The sequence below is a fragment of the Antechinus flavipes genome, chromosome 1 (assembly GCF_016432865.1).
Source record: "Antechinus flavipes isolate AdamAnt ecotype Samford, QLD, Australia chromosome 1, AdamAnt_v2, whole genome shotgun sequence".
NCBI classification, from domain to species: Eukaryota; Metazoa; Chordata; class Mammalia; order Dasyuromorphia; family Dasyuridae; genus Antechinus; species Antechinus flavipes.
The window spans coordinates 707372450-707393398 of NC_067398.1; the positions used below are offsets into that span (position 1 = coordinate 707372450).

Genomic DNA, 20949 nt, shown 5'->3' on the forward strand with positions numbered 1-20949 from the left:
CTCCAGAGCTCCTATTTCATTTAAAATCTTACTTTTTATCACTTGCTTCACATTTCTTGAGACCACACTCATTTTTTTTCTTCTGGGAATTTGCTAAGTTTCTGTGGACTCACTCTCTTCTGAGTTTATCTCTTGAGTGTCTCTGGACCTATGATATTTCTTTCTAGTGGTTGGTATGTTCTTCAGCTTAGGAATACATCTAACCTCAACCATGTTATTTCTCTTCCTACACTTTTACAGAGAGTAATCAAGACCTACTACTTCCTTAGATCGATTTCCTAGGCTCTTGACATTAGAATCCATCTCTCTTGATTCACTTGTGTTCAGAGTGCTAGCTTCAATGTCCCTGGTCAGAACTTCTGTCCTTGGCTTGGTGAGGATACTACCATGAGCCAGTGAGGGTTCTCTTTGGAGTTTACATTATCCTTGGATCCTTCCCAACCTGGGCATTTCTCAGCTTCTCTAACTCTCTCCCATCCTTTCCCTCTCCTCCTCCCAGGCTCTTCTATATGTATACTACTGTGGGCTTCCAGCCAATTCACCTGAGCTCCAGCTGGTTTTCTTGGCAGAATGTTTTATCTCGTGCTCAAAGCTTCTAGCTGTCTTTTTGTGATATACTAGGCTGGAAGGGGAGCTTCTATATGTTTCTTGTTAGATTTCTTGGCCATTTTTCAATCTAGTGACTTAAGATCAATTCTGAATTACATATGGGAAAGCTAGATTTCTCTATAACATTTCATATGCATATCTGAAGGAAAAGTCTTCAAAAATCTGTGTTTCAAGGTACCTTCAGGTACTATTATTCAGTGTTCTTAGGATCTTCAATTCTGACATCCTTTGTTCTAAGGCCCTTCCAATCCTGACATTTCTAAGTTCTAAGCTGCCTCTCAGTTCTAACATTCTTTGTTCTAAAGGCTCCTCCCAGCTCTAACACTGTTCATGTTTGACATTTCTCGTTCTAAGGTTCCTCTAACTTCTGACATTCTCTGTTCTAAGGATCTCCCCAGCCCTGATGGTCTCCATTCTGTCTATTACAACTCCAATGCTCTCTGGGTTCTCAATACTTTAAAATATCATTATCAAATAAACCCTTGCAAATTGTACCACTGTTTAAAAGATGAGAGTGAGAAATTGATGGCAGAGGGTTAGTCCCAAACAGGAGTGCCACAGAAGAGGCACAGTGATAGCCCAGGAGGACAGGAAAAGCTCTCAAACCCAGACTTCTTTGGATCTGCCCTGTTAATAGCTTCAGAATGTGTCTGCTTCGAGCCCCCTGGGAGGAACAGGGCTGTCAGTCAAGCATTGTTTGATGTTCCTGTCTGGAGTGATTCCTGAAAGACAATGGGCCATGATGCAGGAGATAAAAGGAAGGAACCAGCACATGTGAGAGTTTTGCCTGTGTAGCCTGCGAAGACTGACGATGTGAATGCTTCTTTCCCCTAAAGATCAGAGAGAAGGGGGAAAGGGAGCTCAGTTAGGATATAAGATCAGAAAGAAATGAGAGATGGGTCCTATTTGTTCACAAATGTTAAGTTAGAGTAAGAGGACTTGATTCATGAAAAATAATAGCAAGTCATTGTCCACAAAACATCTCTGGGAGCCAAAGCATAGCCCTGTTGAAAAAAATGACACATTATGATGCTTTAAAGTTTATAAAATATTTTCCAATCCATACTCTCTCAGAAATCTCATAATAGTGACAGTAAATATGACTAGCTCCTTCCTGTAAAGGGAGAAACTGAGGCTTAGACAAATGAAGGGACTTGTTCTTCATCACACAGTTAAGTGCCAGAAATATTGACTCCTCAGCCCAGCATGCTAGCCAATGCTTTCCAGGTAGCCCTCACTCTTAGCAGAGTCCTTGACACATAGTAGGAAGTTTAATAAATGTTTACTGATTGATCGATTAGCAATATTTCCTAGAGACCTCTTCCTTCAGTGGCAGTTTGGCTGTGGAGGAGCTGAAGCTGATAGCTGCTTGGATATTGGTAGAGAAAATCCTAGGAGTAGACAAAGGTAGTGAGGAGGAATGTGTCCTGGGGAAGGTGAGAGAGGTCTTATCATTTTACTCCTAATAACTCATTTGACACTATTTCTTTGCTTCTGTGGATAGAATTAAATCTGGGCCTGGGAGAACATTCTGGAACTTTTTTTTTTTTGGGGGGGGGAAATCAGATCTATCATTGTCACTCCTGAAATAGCTTATAGATCCCATTCTAAAATCTAAACATAATGTTTTTTTTTTTTCCTGTCCCTCAAGAACAGTGGAGGACTGCACTTTGTGAGGTCACTAGGTGGCACCATAGTGCATAGAGGGCAGAATCTGAAGTTGGAGAGTTGTGTCTTCCTGAGTTTAAATCCAGCCTCAGATACTTCCTAGCTGTGTGACTCTGGGCAAGTTACTTAATTCTGTTTGCCTCAGTTTCCTCATCTGTAAAATTACCTAGAGAAGAAAATATCGAACAACTCCAGTATCTCTGCCTAAAAGCCCAAATGGGGTCATGAAGAGTTGGACATAAGTGAAAGGACTGAACAACATGCAAAGTAGTTCATGTCTCATCTCTATGCCTTTACGTTGGCCAATCCCAATGTATTCCCTGCTCACCTCCACTTCATAGAATCCTTCTCTTCCTCCAGTAGCTCAGCACAACCTTCTATATGAACACTTCTTTGATCATCATGCCTGCTGATCCCCTCCTTTCCCAACTACCTTATAATTACCCTGGAAAGACCTCTCTATATTCCCCCCACGGAAGATAAGCTCACTAAGGGCAGAGATTGTTTCATTCCTTGCATTTGTATCTCCTTCCCCTAGCACAGTGCGTGGGACACAGGATTTGCTTGCTAAGGACTTATTGGTTGAGTTCTTGAAATAGTATTTTATTTTTCCAAGATTCACCTTTGCAGAATCTGACATTCCGAATTTTTCTCCCTCCCTTCTTTACCTTCCCCCTCCCCAAGATAGCAATTCTCCTAATTATATTTCCATATTTGTCATGCTGTGCAAAAAAATCAGATCAAAAGGGGGAAAAGCCACAAGAAATAAAAAAGAAACAAGCAAACAAACAGCAACAACAACAAAAGATGAAAATACTATGCTTTGATCCACATTCAGTCTCCATAGTTCTTTTTCTGGATACAGATGGCCCTCTCTAACATAAGTCTATCAGAATCTCCCTGAATCACCACATTTCAGAGAAGAGACAAATCCATCACAGTTGATTATCATAAAATCTTGTTACTGTATACAGTGTTTTCTTGGCTTGGCTCACTTCATTTAGCATTAGTTCATATAAGTCTCTCCAGGCTTTTTGTAAAATCAGCCTGCTCATCACTTCTTATAGAATATGTAAGAACATATAGAACATAACTTATTCAGCCATTCTCCAACTGATGGGCATCCACTCAATTTTGTTGATTGATTTTTGATAATAAAAACAATATGTTAACTTTTATTTCTATCGTAGCATAGTTCATCAAAGGTTTTCTTTGCAATAATGCTATGAAATGGGTAATTTGAGCGTTTTGCTGTCCATTTAGTGGATGAATAAACTAAAGCTCAGAAAGAAGAAAGATTCTGTCTGAACTCACCTAGATAGTAAGTGGCAAAGCCAGAATCACAGAATCTCATCCTGAAGGAAATTTGGCAGCCATTTAGCATCAATAAGTCAGTCGATAAGTATTTAATAAGTGCTAGAAATTATGCTAAGCACTGGAGATACAAAGAAAAGCAAATATTAAATCCCTGCTCTTAAGAAGCAAATGTTCTAATAGGGGAGACAATGTATCAATAACTTTTGTTATAGTTCAGGAATTATTCATCCATGTCCAACTTTTCAAGACCCCATTTAGGGTTTTCTTGGCAAAGACACTGGAGTGCTTTACCATTTCCTTTACAGCTCATTTGAGAGATAAGGAAATTGAGGCAAACAAGGTTAAGTGACTTGCCAAAGGTCACCCAGCTAGTAAGTATCTGAGGCTATATTTGAATTCAGGTCTTCCTGAACCAGACTTATCTACTGTGTTACCAAGAGAAAATGAAAGTATTCTGACAGAGGGAGGTAGACTTCATGCAGAAGGTAGAGTTTGAACCAAGTCTTAAAGGAAGCCAGGGAAATTAAGAGTGGAAGTGAGAAGAGAGAAACTTTCAGGTATGGGATATAATAATATTATAATATATGGGATATAATAATAATAATAATATTATATTGAACCAAGTCTTAAAGGAAGCCAGGGAAATTAAGAGTGGAAGTGAGAAGAGGGAAACTTTCAGGTATGGGATATAATAATATTATAATATATGGGATATAATAATAATAATAATATTATATTGAACCAAGTCTTAAAGGAAGCCAGGGAAATTAAGAGTGGAAGTGAGAAGAGAGAAAATTTCAGGTATGGGATATAATAATATTATAATATATGGAATATAATAATAATAATATTATAATATATGGGAATATTATGCTTAAGGAATAGCCAAATAGGCCAGTTTTGATTGATTAAAGAGTGGGGGAAGGGGAGTCCAGTGGAAGCTGGTGGCTTAGGAAGAGCTTCAAATGCTAGTCTTTGGAAATCCAAAAACAAAAGCCAAAGCTCCTTAAGGGGTTTATATCTCCTAGCAGGAAGAAAACATAAACGTATATAATGCCTGCAAAATCAGTGGAAGTTGAGTGAAGAGGGTCCTGAGAGACACTAGTACCTGTAACAAAAATTGTCACTTTGTGCCATGGACTCCTCTTTGGCAATCTGGTGAAGCCCACAGACTCCTTCTAAGAATCATGTTTCTAAATGCATAAAACACAATATATAGGATTGCAAAGGAAACTAGTTATTTTGAAAGTTATTAAAATACATGTTTTTTTTAAAGTTTTAAAACAAGTTCAAGGACCCCAGATCAAGAACCTCTGATTTGAGGGGATCTAGGATAGTTTCCAGTAGCTGGGTACTTGAGATGAATCTTAACAAAGATCAGGAATTCTAAGAGATGAAGAGAAAATGGATTCTATAAATTGGGGACTGTCTGGGCAAAGGTCTAGGGTCTGGAAATGGACTTCCATGTTTGAGGGAGAGTAAGAAGAGCTAGTTTAATTTGGCTATATGGAAAACAAAGGGGAACAATGTATAATAAGGCTGGAAAGGTAAGTTGTAGTCAGGTTGTGAATCCTAGAAATAATTGGAAGCTATTGAGATTTACTAAGAAGGGGAGCGATATGATCAAACACATGTTTCAGGAAAATACCTGAAAGGACTTCCCATAATGACATACTTAACAAGTTCTCATCTAGCCTGTGCTTGTACATCAAGGCAGGACTTCATTCTGATTCCAAGTCTAAAGCTTCTTTCCATTCTAGCAATTACTGCCAACCTCCACGTGGCATCTCCACGATGCCAGTCCTGCCTTACTTCTGTGTCTTGGACTTCTTAACTAGACAGAAAAGGTGTCATCAAGGTAAAAATGAAGATTCAGATTTTGATCTTCCAGGGTCCTTAGCATCCATATAGTTCAACCTTATCATTGGACAGATGAAGTCACACAGATAGAAAGTAGTGGAGTGAACCCAAATCTTCTGATTTCCTCTGACACCAAACCAATGCTCTTTCCATTGTCCTGTCTTGCCTAGATTTAGAGGTGGAAAAAAAATCTTAGAATTCATTTCATCCAACTTCCTCATTTTTACCAATGAGGAAACTGAGGCCTAGAAAGAGAGCCTTTCCCAAAGATATCCCAAATTATCCAAGTATAAGGTATCAGAGTCCAAGCTGGGTCCACTTATTCCATCTAAAGCCATCTCTCTTTGGGCTCTCTCAATACAAATGCCAGGATTGTTCTTGGCAGTTTTTCTTTTCCCACTAAGCTTCATCTTCAGCTGGGTCTGTTTTTTCTCCCCCCAGCAAAATACGTCGGCTGCTACTTGGACAACCCCAACAGACGGGCTCTCCGAGGATTATCCTTCTTTGACTACAAGAAGATGACAGTCTTCCGTTGCCAGGACAGCTGTGCTGAGCGGTAGGGTGGGACGCAAGCCCAGCTGCCCCTAATGATGTCCTTCCATCCCCTGCCCACTTCCCCCCAACTTGGTGCTCTTTGCCTTTCTGTCTGTGGGGGGCTTGGATTGTGCAGTGTGGGGGTGTAGGAGGTATAAATGTGGGATTTAAAGGAAGTGTATGGGTACGTGCAAGTTAATCGAGGACTTCAAGGAGCTTGCTGAACCATCCAGCAGCAAACACTCAAAACAGATGATCTCCTGGCAACCCCAGCAGATGCGAGTGAGCCAATCCATGAAAGTTACAAATATGATAGCAAATTTATGAAGATGAGGCCTTGAGATAATAATTAGCCAGTTCCTGGCTTTTTGCCAAGATGTATTAAAAAATGGACAATTCCCTTTGGATACTGAATCTATCGGCTCAGCAGGGTCTTTGGCTCCCTTTACTCAGCCTACCAGTGAAAGTGCTTATCATTGGGCTGTAGGTCCATGAACAGAGCAGTGACCCAAGAGTGAGGACTTCTAGCCCTGCATGAGTTAGTTATTTCGAGCCTTGCTCCAGCTCCCTAATTGGGCTCATTTGAGATAGCATGGCACAGTAGACAGAGAGTCTTGGATTCGGAAAACCGGGTTAGAATCCTGGCTTTAATATTTATCAACTATGTGACTTCAGGCAGGTCACTTAAACTCTCTCAGACTCAATTTTCTCATCTATTAAGAGGTGATGAAAATAATAACAGCATCTACCTCATGGGATTGTGTGAAAATCAAATAAAATATTAAACACAAAGGGCTTTGCAATTCTTAAAGTGTCATAGAAATCCTAGCTATCATTGCCATCATCATTATTTATTACATATACAGGAAAAAACTCATATCTCCCAATTTTTGCCTTTTCTGGATCTTTCTTCTTTGGTAGGGAGACAAGATCTGGATTTGGAAGGGACTTAAGAGATCAAGTCCAACTTTTTTACTTTACGAGGAAACTGAGGCACAAAAAGTTAAGTGACTTCTTCAGGTCACACAGTTAATCAGCATCTGAATGTGATTTCCTCTGAAGTTTTGTTGACTCCAAGTCCAATATTCTCTCCACAACATCACTCTTATCTTTCGGGTCATGGATGTTATCTGCTGAGCCCATTTCTAACCTTTTTATGAAAAAAATGGAGACTTAAATTTGACTGAGATGTTGAAAGAGGGGGGGAAGGGAATAAGATGGAGGCCAAAGGAGGATTATGTGGTAGATAACTGTATAATAATAATAATAACAGTCAATACTTCTATTGGGGTTTAAAATTTTTCAAAGCACTTTGCATGGATTAGTTCATTGAACTTCACTTTCTTCATCTTTTAAGACTTAAACCTAACCTCTCATATCCCTTCTAGAACCAAGTCTCTGTCCTCACAACAACCTCAGAAATAGGTACTATTAGCCCTATTTTACAGCTGAGGCTTAAGAGTGAATTGACTATCATCAAAAAGCTACTCTGTGCTCAAGGAGGTCTTAAATCCAAATCCAGCCCACTGACCACCACAACTAAAGCCCAACTAAAATCCTACTTTCTACAGGAAGCCATAGCCCATCTCTTTTAATTCTAATGCCTTCCCTCAGTATTATGGTTCCCTATTTACCCCACAGATCACTTGCTTTGTATATATTGCTTTCATGTTGTCTCCTCCAACAGTTTAAAAGCCCCAGAACGTCAGGGACTGTCTTTTGCCTCTGTAGCCTCAGCACTGAGGACAATGCCTGGCACATAGTAGGTGCTTAATAAATGTTTATTGATTGACCGATTGAACACAATCTGTAGTTTAAGCAGGAAGCAAATGGAGGGAATTTTTCCTTCAATTTTTACTACTTATTCCAAAACACTTCAAAGGTCAGCCTTGTGCTTTGGTTATTAGCCTCAGCTTCTTTCTTCAGGGTTGAGAATTTGAAGCCATATAAAAAAGCAATTTATAAAGGGCACATTTAATGCTAGAATGGGGATTTTCAGAATTGGGACCTTCCAAGTTGGATGAAATGAATCAATCAGTAAATACAGAAGGGCTAGAGAAGGCTTTACAAGGAGTGTGTGTTTGTTAAGATCTGTGCTCAGGTGCTTTTGAGTATTTGGAGGAGGGTTTGAGGGCACCCATATGTTTTTAGGTGTGGAAGGACTGGGTGTATGTGGGAAAATATGAATATGTGCATGTAAGCTTGCATGTGAATGTAATATAGGGGAGCATATGAGCAAGGGTGTGTGTGGATGAGGGCAAATAGATGTAAGAAGACAATGTGTGTGAATTTGAGCTTATGTGGGTGACCAAGAAAGTTTTTAGGGGCTATATGATTGTGCCTAGGTGAATGCATGTATGAAAAAGAAAGGAAGGGAGCAAGCATTTATTAAGTACCTACTGTGTGCCAGACATTGTGCTAAGGGCTTTCCAAGTATTAATTCATTTGATCTTTACCACAGCCCTGTGCGGTAGGTAAAAGGGACGAAACGAATGTGTTTCCAAGCATTAGTGTGCCAAGGACGAGAGTGGTAGGGACACTTGAACGTCTGTGGAGACGTTTGAGTATCTGCGTGTGTGGGTGCTTAAGGATCTCTCTGCTGGCTTTATTTTCCTTCAAGGGAGAGGTAGACACTTAGCTAGACACAGCTTTCTCATCCAACATGAAAATGATATTCATGATTAAAAATAGTTCACTGAGGGGAAAGAATTGTCTTTCAAGACAGCAGCCCTGGACATGTAAAAGATGGTGGGTCAGAGGAAGCATTCTAAATGCAGGCTCTGGAGGAGGAATTTAAGCATGCAGCCCTGGCCGCTTCTTAGATCAAAAGACAGAACCCAGAGGGATCTTGGAGAGCACCTGGCTCACCGGCTCCTGGGGAGGAGAAAAAAGGGATCCCCTCAAAGCAGTCACTTTGGGCAGATCCCTTCTGGGTTTTTCCTCTAGTTAAGGTGAGAGAATGACTCAAACTCTGAACCAAAAATTAGCAAAAGTGTGTTCTCCTAGCTTTCACTCACTTTGGGCAAACCAATTTTTCTCTTGGTTTGCCTTTTCCCATGTGTCAATTGGGAAAGCTGTAGTGAGCCTCTCACACTCTAAGTTCTAGGATCATAAAGGCCCTATCCCCTTAGGGGACAAATGAAGAAAATGAGATTAAATGTTTTTGCCCAAAACCATACAGGTAATAAATAGAGTACTCTGGATTTTAGAATAGCCAGAATCATGGATTAATGAAATCATGAAGATACTCCAAAAAATTTGAGCTCTTTTTCCACTGCACCACTCTGGCTCATTCTATGACCTCTGGGCTAAGACTTCTCAGTTCTCACATTCTAAGATCCTTCCCTCCTGAAAATCTGGTCCAATTCCGATGTTCTAAAGTCCCCTGTGTTATGTTATCTCCCAGCTCTGATATTCTCCTTTCTAAGGTACTTCTTAGCTCTGACATTCCTTGTTCTAAGGATTCTCCCAGCCCTAGCTTTCCCGCTTTTAAGATCTCTCCCAGCTTCGACATCCTCTGTTCTGAACCATTTTCCAGTACTAACATTCTCTGTTCTAAGGCCCCTTCCACCTCTGACATTCCCTGTTCCTAACTCTGACATTCTCTGTTCTAAGATTCTAGGACGCCTCTCTTGACAGCTTTCTCTGCTTTGATACTTCACTGATCTAGTTTTGAGAGTCCAGATCTAAACCTCTGGGATGAAATTAGGTCTATGTAAAGTCTCTGCTTCCCCCAATGTCACTCTGAATTTTTCCAGAATTACCTTCTCTGGTTCAAAGATGAAGAGCTTCTTCCAGAGGGACATTTAGGTTTGGATCCACCAGAAATTAATCACTTGTCCAGTATCACACAATCAATGAGGTCACAGGCAAGATTTGAACCCAGGACACTTAGATACCAGTTCAAAGATAGTATACTATATTATGTAAGGTTTCCAAAGCACTTGGTATCCATCACCTCCTTTGAGTTGCCCAATAATACAGTGAGATAGAAGCTAATATTATCCCCATTCTGCAAGTGAAAAAAACTGAGGCCCAGCGAAATTAAATAACTTATCCAGGGTCATACAGCTAGCAGGCAAGTTCCTAACTCCAAGTTCAATGCTCTGCCCTTAGCAATCCTTCCTTCTCAGTCCAATTTGCTCCTGAATAAAAACCCTTTCTCTACAATTGCTGACAAGCAGTCATCCTGTCTGGGTTTATCTCTCATGAGGGACCCTCTCCCTCCTGAGGCTGAATCATAGGGTCATAGATTTAAAACTGAAGAAGACCTCAGAAGCCAGCTAGTCCACCTTCCCCCTCATTTTTCCAGAAAAAAAGAGACTCTGGGCAGGCCTACAAGGGGTAAACAGAAAAGGCAGGATCCAAATCCAGTTCCTTTGACTCCACATTTCACAATCTTTCCACTAGTTTTTGTCTATCCCACGTCCAATTCTGGGAAATTTTTCCTTACACCAGCTCATCAATACTGTGCTCTCTGCAGCTTTCCTCCTTCTATCCTGCGAGGTCAAACTCCACGGGGTCAGGCAGGATGGCCCCATCTGCCCATAGTGAGTCACTCCCCAGCCCTGCCTGGTGCCCGAGCTCCCAGCTTTCCTCCCTGGAGAGCCACAGAATCTCCATCATTTCCTAATTCACCTCCAACAAAGGCGCAATCCTTCCTGCCTCTAAGTAATGGGGCTGCCTCTTGCCTTATGATCTATCACACCTAGGAGGCTTTTTTTCTTGTAAAGTGATGCTTCCTTCAGCTGCGGCCCAGTAAATCACCCGCTCAGGGCTCACACTGTGGGGCCAGGTTCCAGGTGGCATTGGAGAGGAAGCCCAGGGGAGAAGTTGTAGCAAGTAGGGAGTCCCAATGCCATTCCGGGGCAGCCGCCTGAGAGAGAATGATGGTGGAGGGGGAGGGGGAGAAGGAGATTTAGCGCTTCTCTTAGCCGTTTCCATAAGGCACCAAGAACAGCTGGCATGCTACCCAGAGGATAATTGTTTGGTGGAAAGGGCACTGGATTTGAGAGTCTGAGGAGCCTGAATCTCTAATTCATTCCCTATGTGACCCCAGAGAAGTCCTTACATTGCTCTGGGGCTGTTTCCTCCTCTCTTAAAAAGGGAGAGGGACAGACTATCAAGGACCTAACCTGAGGTCCATGGACAGATTTCAAATGGTCCATTAACTCAACTATATATGGAAAACCATACATCTTAATTTCAATTATATAATCAATATATAATTAATTTCAATATAATTAGTTTCCTTTGTAATCCCATGTAATTTATGTCATGCATTGAAAAGCACATTTCTGAGAAGGGGACCTTAAGTTTCATCAGTCTGATCACCAAAAGGGGGACCACAAAGATGGGTGAGAATCCTGGAACAGAAAGTCTCTGAAGTCCTTGTCAGCGCTAAATCTATGATCCAAATAGCAAGGTTGGACTGAATTATTAACTGCTGTTTGGGGCCATATTAATGGATTCATAAGATCTTAGGACTTAGAGTTAAAAGAAAACTAAGAGATCAACTCATATATCCTTCTTCTGATTTTGTAACAAGAGAAATTGAAGCTCCAGAGAAGAGAAAGGGAACAAGCATTTATTAAGCACCAACTATGTGCCAGGCATTATACTAAGCCCTTTACAAATATTCCATCTGTAGCAACCTGTGAATCAGGCATTTTGTGATCTGTTTAGGATGACAGTGTCTGAGGCTGGATTTGGAACCAGGTCTTCCGGCTCCAAGGCTTGATGCTGTCTATATCCTCTGAGCCATCAAATGCCTCATGGTAAGAAAGAAAGGGCTAGCTCAGAATAACCCAGATAGTCAGCAGCAATCAGCATTTGAATCTAGGTCCTCAGGCTCTAAATGGTCCAACCAATAAGGAGTCAGGAAGCACCTACTAGCACCAGGTGCTGTTCTAGGTGCTGAAAACACTACAACTAAAATGAAATGGTCTGTACTACCTCTGGAGCCCTTGGGGTATCATGGAAGACCTAGCCTATATCTCAGGCCAGATATACAGCACCCAAAAACAATTGAAATTGGAAAATTAACTCAGACCCTGAAGCAAGTTTTGTTTTTCTGTAGGCAAGTGGAGAATTGCCTGGCCCAATTTATCTTCTTTTTTGCCACCTTTAAAATGGAAATTTTTTGCCTTACTCTTAAGTTTGCCCTTTCTATCTATACTTTCACTAAGTTCTGCACAAAGGAGTCAAGAAAATGAGCTGAAATTGAGTGTCAGAAACTTACTCGCCTTTGTAACTGGGCAAATCACATAATCTCTTTGTGCCTCAGTTCTCTCTTCAGTAAAATGGGGCTAATGATGACATTTGCCTCCCAGAATTTTGTAAGGATAAATAACTTACTTTTTATGTATCCTGAGTTTTTTTTATTTAGATTTTATTTATATCCTAAAGTAATATTTATAGAACATTTTGAAAACCTTAAGTGCTACATAAAGAATAACAGAATCATAATAGTAATAATAACTATTATTATTATCAGGACTAGGGGTCTTTACACTAGTCAGCCTTCTCAAGGAGAGAATGCTGGGAAACTTTCTATAAAAAGAAGAATGTTCAAGGGCATGTAATCTCCTTGAGACCAGTTCATGTTTTTGTTGATCTCACTTGGTCTTCCCAATGTGACTTAGTGTTCCAAGTCTGATGAATAAGCCCTTCTCCTCCTCATTCTCACCTCCTTGCCTCCTCCCTTCAACATCTCCTTTGAACTAAACAGCTCAATTCCCTCAATAGGGATGAGGATTTGGATCTACAAGAGACATTAAAAGCCATCTAGTTTAATATTTTCACTTTATACATGAGATAATGATTTGCCCTAAAATGATCTGCACCAATGGTAAATGGTAGAAGTTAAATGGTAGGAACCCAGGTCTTCTGACTTCAGGATTGGTACCAGAGAATCACATAGTGAAGGGACTTCAATGGCCATCTAGAACAACTCATCCCCAAACAAGAGTTCTCTATGCACCATATCAAACCAATAGCCAGATTGTTTCTGCTTGAAGACCTCCCAGGAAGGGGAAACCAACACTTCTTTCAAGAAAGCCTATTGTGTTTTGGGTTAGTTCCAATTATCAGAGGTTTTTTGCTCATATCCAACCTAAAATTCCTTTTACCCTTAAAAGTATATTTTTATTCACTTCAACTTTTGTTGTCTTTGAGTTTCATTATATTTTTTTGTTTTCTCTGCCCTTGAACAGCGAAGCAGAGTAAAACTAGCCCATTGTCCATAAGTCCGTCCTTAAAATCCTTGAAGATAGCTTTCTTGTCACTCCCATCTTCTCTTTTCCAAACTTGTTCTCTTCCAACTCCTTTAATCCATCACCAGTTGACATGAATCCTTTCACCTTATTGATCCATCCTATTGGGCCTGCTCCAGGTTATGAATGCCCTTCTCTAGTACCCACAGCCTGATCACAGATGCTTCCCAGGTACCAGGCTCACCACCATTCTCCCCTTTTTCCTTCAGAGCAGGAACTGCATCCAGTGGTCCAAGGCCTGGTATATAGTAGATATTTAATAAATTCTTTTTCATTTATTCAGGTATCCTAGCAGCAAAAAACATCAAGGACTTGAAGGGCAGTATAGAGGCTAACACGGTAGACAGGGGTATATAACTATAAGGGATCAGGGGATTGCCCAAAAGTCCCCAGAGAGAAGGAGATGGCAAACTTCATAATTTCCATTGTTATTCCTTTCCTGAATGAGGCACCAAGATCCAAAATCTCCCCAGTGGGGTGATGGATGCCCCTGCCATTGGTCTATCCACCTGAGTACGCCCATGTTCCCTTCCCTAGGGGTTACCTGTATGCCGGGCTAGAGTTTGGTGCTGAGTGCTTCTGTGGCCACAAGATCCAGGGGGCAAACGCAAGCCAGGATGAATGCAACATGGAATGCAAGGGCGAGAAGAACAACATATGTGGCGGCGTCAACCGACTCTCCATCTATCGGCTTGAGCTGGCCCAGGAATCTGCCCGGCGATGTACGTGAGTCTATCTGTCCAGCACCGTGCCCTGATTGTGTGAGCAGAACTGCTGGGGGTAGGGAGGAAGTACCACAAGGCCAGAGGTATCCTCTGAGAGCTTAGTGGACATGCAGATGGACACCTGACAGTTCAGACCAGTGCAAGTTCCAAGAGGATGGAGTGGACTGGGACCCACTGGAGTATACTGGCCGTGAATGCTGGTTGTGGTTCACACTCAGACCCCAACATCTGTGTGATCATAGATAAGTCACCTTTCTTCTGCAGACCTCAGTTTCCTTCTCTGTAAATGAGATAATTCATTGTTCTGATGTTCTGTAACTTTGTATATGTTAAAGTTGATTGGATTGTGACTGCCTCTGACTCTGAACTCTGACATTCCATATTCTCCCAGTTCTGATTTTCTGTGTTCTCAACTCTCTTGTAGCTCTGACACTCAGATTTCCGGTTTTATAGCATCTATCACCTCCAACATTCTCTGCTTTAAGAGCCCTCCCAGAACAAAGACATCCTTTGTTCTAAGGCCCCTTCCACTGCTAATATTCTCTGTTCTAAGGCGCCTTCCAGATCTGATATTCCAGGACTCTTAAGTTCTGAATGATTTTTGAACTTAGTAAAAATTCTGCTTTAGTCATTTCAATTTTTTGGTCTTTGCTTTTACTTTTTATTCTTTGATTAAATCTCAATTTTTAATTTTTAAAAATTTTAGTTTTTAAATTTCTGCATCAAGTTTTTTTCTGTGTTTGGGCAGGGCTGTTCTGTCAATTTGCCGACAATCCAGTTCTGGCTTGGGGACCACTTCACATGTACTCCAATGGCAGCATCAGTGTGAGGTCATCACCTTATTTGCTTCAGTTTCTTTATCTGTAAAATGTGCCAGAGAAGGAAATGGCAAACCATTGTAATGTCTTTGCCAAGAAAACCCCAAGTGGGGTCACAGAGTTAGACACAACTGAAAATAAAAGATAATTAAAATAATATTAGTAAAGTAAAAACATGATTACAGCACTTCCCAACTCAAAAGTCTGTCATAGATAATCACTTCTGGAATAGAATATGGGTCATTGCTAAGAACAGTTCTTAGCATGTAAAGCCTTTGATACATCTGGCCTCAGTTTCCCTTTCTGGGCACATTCCTTCTCACAAAATCTATGTTCCAACTAAATGGGCCCAAACTCAGCCTGCCCTTCCCCCCATTTTGAATCTACAATGTCTTTCATTGCTGAAATGTGTTCTCTCCATGTGCAAAGTCTTCGATTCTACTTGTTGGTAATTCTTTCTCGCCTTTCAAATGCTTATCTAGTTATCATTGTGTAAAATGTTGTATCCCATAGTAGAATGGAAATTCCTTGAGGGAAAAGTCTGTTTTCTTCTTTGTCTGGTGACTACCATCAAGTCCTGCATATAGTGTTGATGTTCTGTCTTGTCTGACTCTTTGTAACCCAATTGGAGTTTTCTTAGCAAAAAGTGAAGTGGTTTGCCATTTCCTTCTCAAATCCATTTTACAGATGAGGAAACTGAGGCAGATTGGGTTTAATGATTTGCCCAGTATGACATGGCTAGTAAGTGTCTGAGGTCAGAAGTCGAATCTACCTACTTCTAGGCACTTTATCCACTGTCTCACCTAGCTACCTGAGCATAATAGGCACCCATTAAATGATAATTGAATAAGATTAAGTTGGAATAAGAAGAAAAGATGCCCCAAAGATCTATAATTTCTGACTCAGTTAGGCATCCTTTATCTCTCTTTGAAATTACTCATTTTATCCTCATTACCTCACATTGAGGTTACCCTGTTTCTTAACTGCTAGACTCTGCAGTATAATAGAGCTGGAGTCAGAGTCCCATATTATATTTTCCCCCAGGTTCAATTCCTAGTTCTGCCACTTTCTACTTGTATGACTTCAGAAAGCCATTTTTAACTTTTCCGACTCTGTTTCCTCCTCTGTACGATGAAGGAACTGGCCTCCTTGTATTCTAAAGCTATGACTTCTAACATTGGTGGTGAAAAGATCCACCATCGTGGGGGAAGCCGGAAGCATTTAAAAATGGGCTTTCACCACTAGAATGTTTCATTTGGGCAGGATCTTAGGACCCATCAATCTATTCATCTTGCAAAAGAGGAAACTAAGGCACAAAGAAATACACCTAGTGAAGATCAGAACTAGTAAGCAGTGGAATGAGAATCAGAGCCCAAGGTTTTAAAACTCCAAATGGATTCCAAGTTTTGTCTTCCTCTTATGAGATAGCCTCTCCAAATACAGTGTTTGATCTGAAAGAATCCAATGAGTCATAAGGTGGTAGAAAGCCATGAACTCAGCAACAGAAAGAACCTTAAAGGTCAATCTAGTCTCATTTTACAGAAAATGAAACTGAGACTCAAAAAGTTCAAACATCTTCCTTGAAGGTCACACCGCTGAACCCAAGCCACTGGCCCTCAAAATCATAATCCTTCTACTCTCACATGTTGTCCCTCTTATCTCAAACAATTTGAACCCAGAGCCTTCTTCATCTAAAGCAGATACAACCTCTCTTCCACTGTGGACAAGATCCATGTGACTAGATGGGACTTGACTCTGTATTTGTCATTACCCAGGTGTCATTCACCTCAGGTGAATCTTGAGGTTATTTTGTATATCTGGAATTAGCTTGACTGTGTACATAGTTGCACATGTTTTGTATTCGAAGTCTTGAATGTAAACCAATGAGGTCTTTTTCTGTCATCCAATCAATGGGAAGGAAGACAGAAAGGTTACCTGAGCCAGAGTCTCTCCTTCAAGACTTTTCTCTTTTCTGCAGGAAGGACACAGCAGGGGACATGTTGACTCCAAGACAAACACTAACAATGCCATCGAATTCTCACTTGAGAATTGCCTCTTAATTCAATACCTCTATGGTTCTGATTGTTGGTTTGTTGTTTTTAAACAGTATCATTTACATTCTGAATGTGCCAGAGGGAAAAAAGAATCTCCTACGCCAGCAGAGGAGTTAGGGATGCTTTGGTCCTAAAATAGTAGCTGTTCCTTTGTACTAAAAGGCAAACCCAGGCAAGTGTTTGTCCCATTCTTCTGGGAGGTCCTTGCTGGGACCTTCAAAAAAGAACAGCCACCCAGGGTAGGAAAGATGAAAAGGCTGAAGTGTGAACTGAATTTAACCTCAAAGTCCAGGACCAAAAACAGAACCCTTAACAAGAAAAAGAGAGGCTCAGATGAGGAGAAACCAGTTGTCCAACTGGGCTTTCAGTCTCAGCACCACTACTTCCTCACTGTGTGACCTTGAGCTCCAGAGGATAGAAATAGGATTGTGCAGGAAGGATTCAGAAAGACAGGTTTCAACTTGGTGGAGAGAAATCTTCCTAATAATCAGAGAGGTCCAAAAGTAGAATGAGCTACCTCAGAGGTTAGGAAGTTCTCCATCTCTGGACGTCTTCAAGCAAGGAAAAGATAACCATTTGTCAGGAGTCCTTTAGAGAGAATTTCTGTCTTTAATCCCTCGGAGTCTCCTCAGCAGGTCCACCAATAGGAATTGGGGTAGCCAGGGGAGAACAGGGGATGATTTGTCCCATTTGGATTCAGTCACATCAAAAGAGGGAGCAGCCAGTCTCCTGGACAGTCCAGCCTCAGCCTTCAGAGTACATGGCTGACAATCCATGACCCTGAACAGTTCCCATCCTAGAAGTGGACAGGGGATGAAATAAGATGGCAGGCAGTTCTCCTGGCTATGGGATCATGGGCAAGTCACCTCCTATATCTGAGCCTCACTTTTGATAAACAATGAAATTAGAATTATCATTCTCTCACCTCCCTTCCAACTGAAATTCAGAGGTTATCACACATTCAGAGTTAGAGAAGCCTGAGCTAAATACTTTTTACTATGGAAACATCTGGATGAGAATCACTCTGTCCAGGATATTGCTTTTAAACCTAGGATGTTCTGCATGGAAAGCAGAAATAGCAGCATTATGAATGAGCCAAATGGGGTTGACTGTGTGTTTATCTTGTTAGCCAGACTCCTTGGTTAATACTGATATTAGTAAATCTTGACATAAGCCAGAGTGTGTGACTTTTAGCTGCCATAGGTTACACGTAAACACATGAATAGTTGTACATATTTGAAAGGAGAAATGTTGATTTTATACACAAACACATACATATTCATGCACATAGTGTAGTATGAGAAATGTTGACTTTGTACATAAACACATACTTACCCATGTGCACAGTTGTAGGGATTTGGGAGGAGAAATGTTGATTGGTTCACAAACACGTAGAAAGTCATGAATTCAGCAATAAAAAGAACCTTAAAGGTCAGTCAATTCTCATTTTACAGAAAATGAAAATGAGACTCAAAAAGTTCAAATGTCTTCGCTGAAGGTCACAACTCTGAATCCAAGCCACTGACCCACATGTGCACAGTTGCAGGGATTTGGGAGGAGAAATGTTGATTTGTACACAAACACATACTCATGTGTACAGTTGTAAGGATTTGGGAGGAAAAATGTTGATTGGTACACAAACACGTACCCATGTGCACAGTTGTAAGGATTTGGGAGGAGAAATGTCAGCTTTGTACATAAATACATACATATCCATGCACATAATTGTAGCTATTTGGTACGAGGAATATTATATAAGCATATACATGTACGTAGCTGTAGACATTTGCTTTGAGGAAAGCTGATTTTGTGAGAACTTCAGTCACTTGGTAGATAGGAAGCTTGGCAGAAATGTTAAAAGTCTTTTCATCTGTGTTTGACAGCCAAATGAAATTTCTTGCTTAATCCCTTAAAATCATAACATTTTCGAGAGCCTTCTTTTCCTCAAAGAATGACTTTGCTATTCCTAAAATGAGTAGAAAAATCACTGCAGTGGAGGGAACAGTATAAAGGACACCTTCTCTGCTCCTGTGTATCACTGTCAAGACTCCCAATACTTGGAAGCCCTTGTTAAGGGAGGAGGGCTATTTCCAGCAGGGAGACAGACATCTTTACCATATCCCAATTTCCTCTCTCCTGCAGGAGATGCTCAGCTTGCTTTTTTAAAAAGCCTTCACCAACTGTAGATTGGGAGAGATAATCCTCCTCTTCTTGATATTTTCTTCTCTCTAGGTTTTTGTGATAGTTTTCTGGTTCTTTTGCTACTATCTGACCATTCCTTTTCAGGTTTCTTTGCTGGATCTTCATCCAAGTTGTGTCCACTGCTCTTAGGTGTCCCTAAGGCTCGGTCCTGGGTCCTTTTCTCCACTCCATACAATGACTTTTCTACTCTGCTGCTCTCCTGCTTTCATTCTCTAAATCTAACATTTAGGATTGGGAGGAGCACAAAGATGTTCTCCCTTCCTGTCTTCTCTACCCCCCCCCCCAAAAAAAAAAAACAAAAAAAAACTCCCAGATATAATAAGCAACTAAGTCCTTTGAGAGTTTGTTGTTTCTGAGCAGATCTATAATTTAAAGGATACCAGGAACCTTCAGCAAGGAAGCTCCATCTAGCAAAGAAAATGGGTTTTTGACTTATAACTGCTTTATCAGTGCACTGAGGGTGAAGAGAGCTGTCTAGAGTCACATGGCGAATCCAGTCTATATAGAGAGGCAGTTGTAGTGTTTAGGGGCTCTTGATTCTAAGCCCAACTGTATATTCATGCTGCCTCCCTCAAAGAAGGCACTTCATTTAATCATCTTGTGTTCAATTGATATTCTTTTCAACTTTATTTTTAATTTATGAAATAAAACAAGAATTTCTATAATATAGTATAATAAAAAAGATGATTGCACATAAAACTGCAAATCTACTATGCACAACTTCCTATTCCCTCCAAATATACAACACAATTATCATATACGTTTCTTTGTTTTCTTCCTTCACTTGGATGGTTACCATTAGACACAAATTGTATGTGTCTGTGTGTGTGTGTGTGTGTGTATGTGTGTGTGTGTGTGTGTAAAATTATTCTCTAGGTACTTCAATTCATTGTGCTTTCTTGGGATGAAGGTAGCATCTTTCTTCATATACCTCTTATTTTCTTCTGAGGCACATATATCTCATAATTAATTTGGATATTTATTAATATTCAGTATAACTTGGTCATTTACAATTATTCTTCAAACTTGCAGCTACTGCATTCATTACGACTGTATTTGTTTTGTTCATTTTGCTCTTTGTTATTTATGCAAATCTTTCCAAGTTTTTCTAAAATCAACCTGCCTTATTGCAAGAAATGTATTTCACCTCAATCACATGTCATAACTTGTTTGGCCATTCCCCAATCGTTGGGCATCCCTACAATTTCCAATTCTTTGACCCCTCAAAGAGAGTTGCTATAAACGTTTTAGAACATAGATTATTTCTCTATTTGCCTAATCATCTTTGAAGATGTAGTAGTATTGCTGGGCTAAAGCCCTTTTATCAAAGGGTAAAAGTAGTTTAATAACTCTTTGGGCATATTTCCTATTGCTCTCCACAATGGTTGCATTGATTCATAATTCCAACTGTGAATCAGTGTGTCCCAATTTTTCCGCATCCCCTCCAACATCTGTCATTTTCTCCTTCTATCATTTTAGTCAATCTGATAGATGTAAAATGGTATCTCAAGGCTGTTTTAATTTGCATTTCACTAATCCATAATCATTTAAAGCATTTTTATATGACTATAAATTGTTTTGATTTCTTCATTGAAAGACTGCTTCAATTCAATTCAATTGAATCTTTTGGCCAGGAGGGAAAAGGTGGTGTCCGGACCCATGATTTCATTGGTAGAGGGAATTCCCAAGCCCTCGATCAATGGAGAATACCATATGCTTTGCTAGTCTTAAGAGAGTTAACAGGGTCACATTAGATTGAATGTCTTAGCAATACGACCCTTCGAGTCTTGAAATGACGTTGAGACTAGCTCTCTATTACACTAGGGGTGTGTGTGTGTGTGTGTGTGTGTGTGTGTAAATAAGTAGACAGACAAATGGAAGGACAGAT

General features: G+C 40.4%; 1 protein-coding gene across 2 annotated transcripts in view; it reads left to right on the top strand.

The window, feature by feature from the left end:
• WSCD2 (WSC domain containing 2) overlaps positions 1-20949 on the top strand; it is a 148520-nt gene that overhangs the window by 96268 nt on the left and 31303 nt on the right. The window contains exons 3-4 of one of the 2 annotated variants that reach the window (XM_051972961.1): positions 5896-6010; positions 13800-13984. The exons of the other annotated variant lie outside the window; for it this stretch is intronic. Coding sequence (XP_051828921.1) covers positions 5896-6010; positions 13800-13984 — 300 coding nt within the window. The remainder of the gene's footprint in view (positions 1-5895; positions 6011-13799; positions 13985-20949) is intronic. 2 annotated transcript variants of the gene reach the window in all.